Source organism: Bactrocera oleae, chromosome 5 (genome assembly GCF_042242935.1).
Source record: "Bactrocera oleae isolate idBacOlea1 chromosome 5, idBacOlea1, whole genome shotgun sequence".
Taxonomy (NCBI): domain Eukaryota; kingdom Metazoa; phylum Arthropoda; class Insecta; order Diptera; family Tephritidae; genus Bactrocera; species Bactrocera oleae.
This window is the reverse complement of record NC_091539.1, coordinates 65982518-65985948: the sequence shown is the minus strand read 5'-3', so window position 1 is coordinate 65985948 and position 3431 is coordinate 65982518. Positions and strand designations below refer to the sequence as shown.

The 3431-nt window shown below is 35.4% G+C and overlaps 1 protein-coding gene across 1 annotated transcript; it reads left to right on the top strand.

Annotated features, from left to right (window-relative positions):
- The first annotated feature begins 202 nt into the window (after positions 1-202).
- On the top strand, positions 203-2933 carry LOC106624610 (trypsin-2). The gene is made up of 4 exons (XM_036377041.2): positions 203-387; positions 450-654; positions 735-1023; positions 2300-2933. The coding sequence occupies exons 1-4, from the start codon at positions 318-320 to the stop codon at positions 2813-2815; spliced, it is 1080 nt and encodes a 359-aa protein (XP_036232934.2). The 5' UTR covers positions 203-317; the 3' UTR covers positions 2816-2933.
- The last annotated feature ends 498 nt before the right edge of the window (positions 2934-3431 follow it).

Sequence of the window (3431 nt, the reverse complement as noted above, 5' to 3'; positions counted from 1 at the left end):
TTTGAATTTTCAGCGTTTTTTTCTTTAAAAAAGTAGAAAACCTTGAAATGGATCACCCTTTATATATAAGTACATATATCAGATGTGAATTTATACAAACTAGTTGAAGGCGCTGATATCTCAAAAAGTTACTTCGATTAGATTAGATAATCGGCTGTAAAGGTTATGTCTTTTGTTTTAATAAAATTTTTCTCATTAAATTGATTTTCACTCATTTGTAGGCCGTCGTAGAGAGCAGACCAAAGTATTATTGATTACAAGGACACAACAGTAGATTTCGATTTTTTTGACAAACACTTTAAGCAAGCTTTGGCAAGATGACGGCGCGATTAGAAATACTTTTGTTGGCAGTCTTCTGCACCTTATTCCAGATATCACAGAGCGCAAGTGAGTAAAGAATATCACTTCTGCATTGGAATTGCATTATTTGAGTTATTGCCACATTACAGCTTTTGCAGCAGGCGCAAATACCGGTTCCATTGGTCAGGGCGGACGCATCATCAATGGCACTTTGGCTAATGTAAATGCGACCAAACACCAGGTGTCAATCAGGAGGCGTTCAAACGATCGAATCTTCTTTGGTAACGGACACATTTGTGGCGGCTCGTTAATAGAACCGAATGTGGTGCTCTCCGCAGCGCATTGCTTTGTCAAGTGAGTGATTTTTGAGCGTTTAATAATTGCTTTTAAATTTCTCAAGTTTATAATAATTTCTGTATTACTTTTTCTTGCAGTCAGGAGATCAGTACTGGCGTTTATCGTCCTGCTTCTCAATACGTTGTGGTTATGGGCACGCTAAACCGTTATGACCACACCGAATACACGCTGCAGTTCGATATCGATCAGATAGTTTATGGCATAAATCCATTTAATTTGTCCACATATGAGACTGATATTGCTTTGGTGTTTTTGAACGGCTCAGTCCCGGCAGGACATCCCACTGTGCAGCCAATTCAAAGAGCTACAACAGCAGTAGCCGCAGGCACTGTCTGCCAGGCGACGGGCTGGGGTCAAACCGAAAAGGTAAGTGCTTATTTTCAATATAGTTGTGCCTTTATTTCGAAAAATTTCGAAACACGCACTTAAAGCCGTGAAAGTGAAGCCTGAAATCATATTTTTTGGATTTAAAAGTTAGATTTCTGATATAACAATATCAGTTTCATACCGATTTTAATATGTAAACATATGTGTTTATATGTATATTACTCATGGAGCTTGTAGGTCTGTTTGCATAACTGAGATGAATTGTGTCAGTAATAAGTATATATTATGATTATAATATTTCAGGCGAGTTTAAAATTTTATAAAATTAGCAGTGAAAATCTTTTCTAAGCTAAGCTTGAAACCACGAAAATTTATACTTTTTAGGTTGGAATGTCTAGAATTAAAGAATTGCATTCAAAAGGGACGAAAAAAGTTTAAGTGAAAAATCAAAAAAACTCAAAAATAGTTATAATATTTATATATATTTATATCTTTCTGTTTATTATATTTTATAAAAAATAAATACTTAAAGAGAGGATTTGAAACTTAAAGTCTTTGAAAAAAGGATTGATTGAACACTGTTACTGGTTAATGAAATTGTGTCCGAAAAACTTTATGTTATAGAACTCGAGCCTATTTGTGTTTTTCGAAGTTTTGGATAATAAGCTATGCCAAATTTCGTAAAGATATTTTGTCAAATAAAAAAGTTTTCCATACAAGCACTTGAGTTTCATCGGTCAATTTGTATGACAGCTATATTTTATAGTTGTCCAATAACGGCGGTTCCAACAATTGAGCAACTTCTTAGTGGATAAAAGGATGTGTGCAAAATTTCAGATCGATATCTCAAAACTAAGCGACTAGTTCGTTTTTACGAGTATACGTACGGATGTGGCTAAATCGACTCGGCTTGACTTTCCTTTTGTGGAAATTTTGCGACTATTTAGACAATTATTTACACTTTGAGTGTCGAAGATAATTTTCTAGACGAGTTCGCAAATAAAACTATTGCTAATTTTTAATAGATTATAACTTACGCACACATACAAAGCGGTGCCAATAATTATCTTTATTACAGTTATTAATGTATATACAAATTTATATATACATATTCATATACATACATACATACATATGTATTTGCACAATTCAATAATTTGCGTTAAACTTTTAGGCATTTTATTACTGTATTATTGCTTTATAAAACTCAATTGGGCGCAGCTCATAAACTCATTTCCGCTTTTTATTATTAATTGCTATCCACAAATTTTTGGCATTTATAACTGTTTCCTCTTTATATTATTATATTTTTTAGGGTTTATTATCTACAGAATTATTGTCAGTTGACTTGCCCATAATTGGAAGTAACCAGTGTACCCAAGACACCGACTTCGACAGGGGTCTTATACGTGATGGCATGCTCTGCGCCGGTTATCTGCAAGGTGAGCGTGATGCTTGCGCTGGCGATTCTGGTGGTCCGCTGGTGTGTAATAGCCGGCTGACTGGTATTGTGTCTTGGGGCATTCAGTGCGCGTTGCCACTGCTGCCCGGCGTTTACACGGATGTGGCCTACTACACCGATTGGATCGACAATGAGATGAAGACTTATGTGAATAGTATGCAGCGTGCGAATACTACGAGCAATAGCACGAGGCCGAGTGGTAACAGCACTGGTAGCGGCAACAGCACTGGTGGTGGTAGTGGTGGCGGTAGTGGTGGTGGCAGTTGGGGTGGCGGTGGCGGTGGCGGTGCCATGTCGACGTTCTCTCATTCCGCCGTTATGCTCGTTATGATTGTCGCTTGGACTACAGTGATGAGCAATTTCAACTGAAATAATGTCATTTTTATATTGCATTTGATATTATGATACACAAGTATTAAACGATTTTATTTCACTAATTTTATTTATAAAATATAGTTGAGTTAATGTGAAGAAATGTTGAATTTAATTGGTCTGTGTTAAAATTCATTGTTTTTAAAATCATCCAATAATGATAATTATATTTAGAAATTGGGCAATCCTATCATTTATTTGTTTGTACCATGAGCGATCATTTTCTTTCGTCTAATTATATAAACAATTACACCATTTGACACGCTCACTTCCAATGAAAAAATCAGTCACAACCATTTCTATCCCATTTATACCAAATTTCCACAAATGTATGTTTTCGAATAGTGATGCCCCACGGCAGACAAAGGCGAGTATATTCTTTCTGTATTTAGTATTTTTAGGTCTCTCATTTGTCGGATAGCAACCGACCGCTTATTATAAAGGTATAGAGAATTTCAGCAATTTTTATTTCCTCTAGTTATATAATGTTAATTTGTACAATTAGCTTGCCCTTATGGTCAGCATATTTTATTATAAGCATTACACCTTTATGACAATTTTTTTTCCACGATACAAAATACTTTATTTATTTGGAGCTCTTTTAGCCCACTGT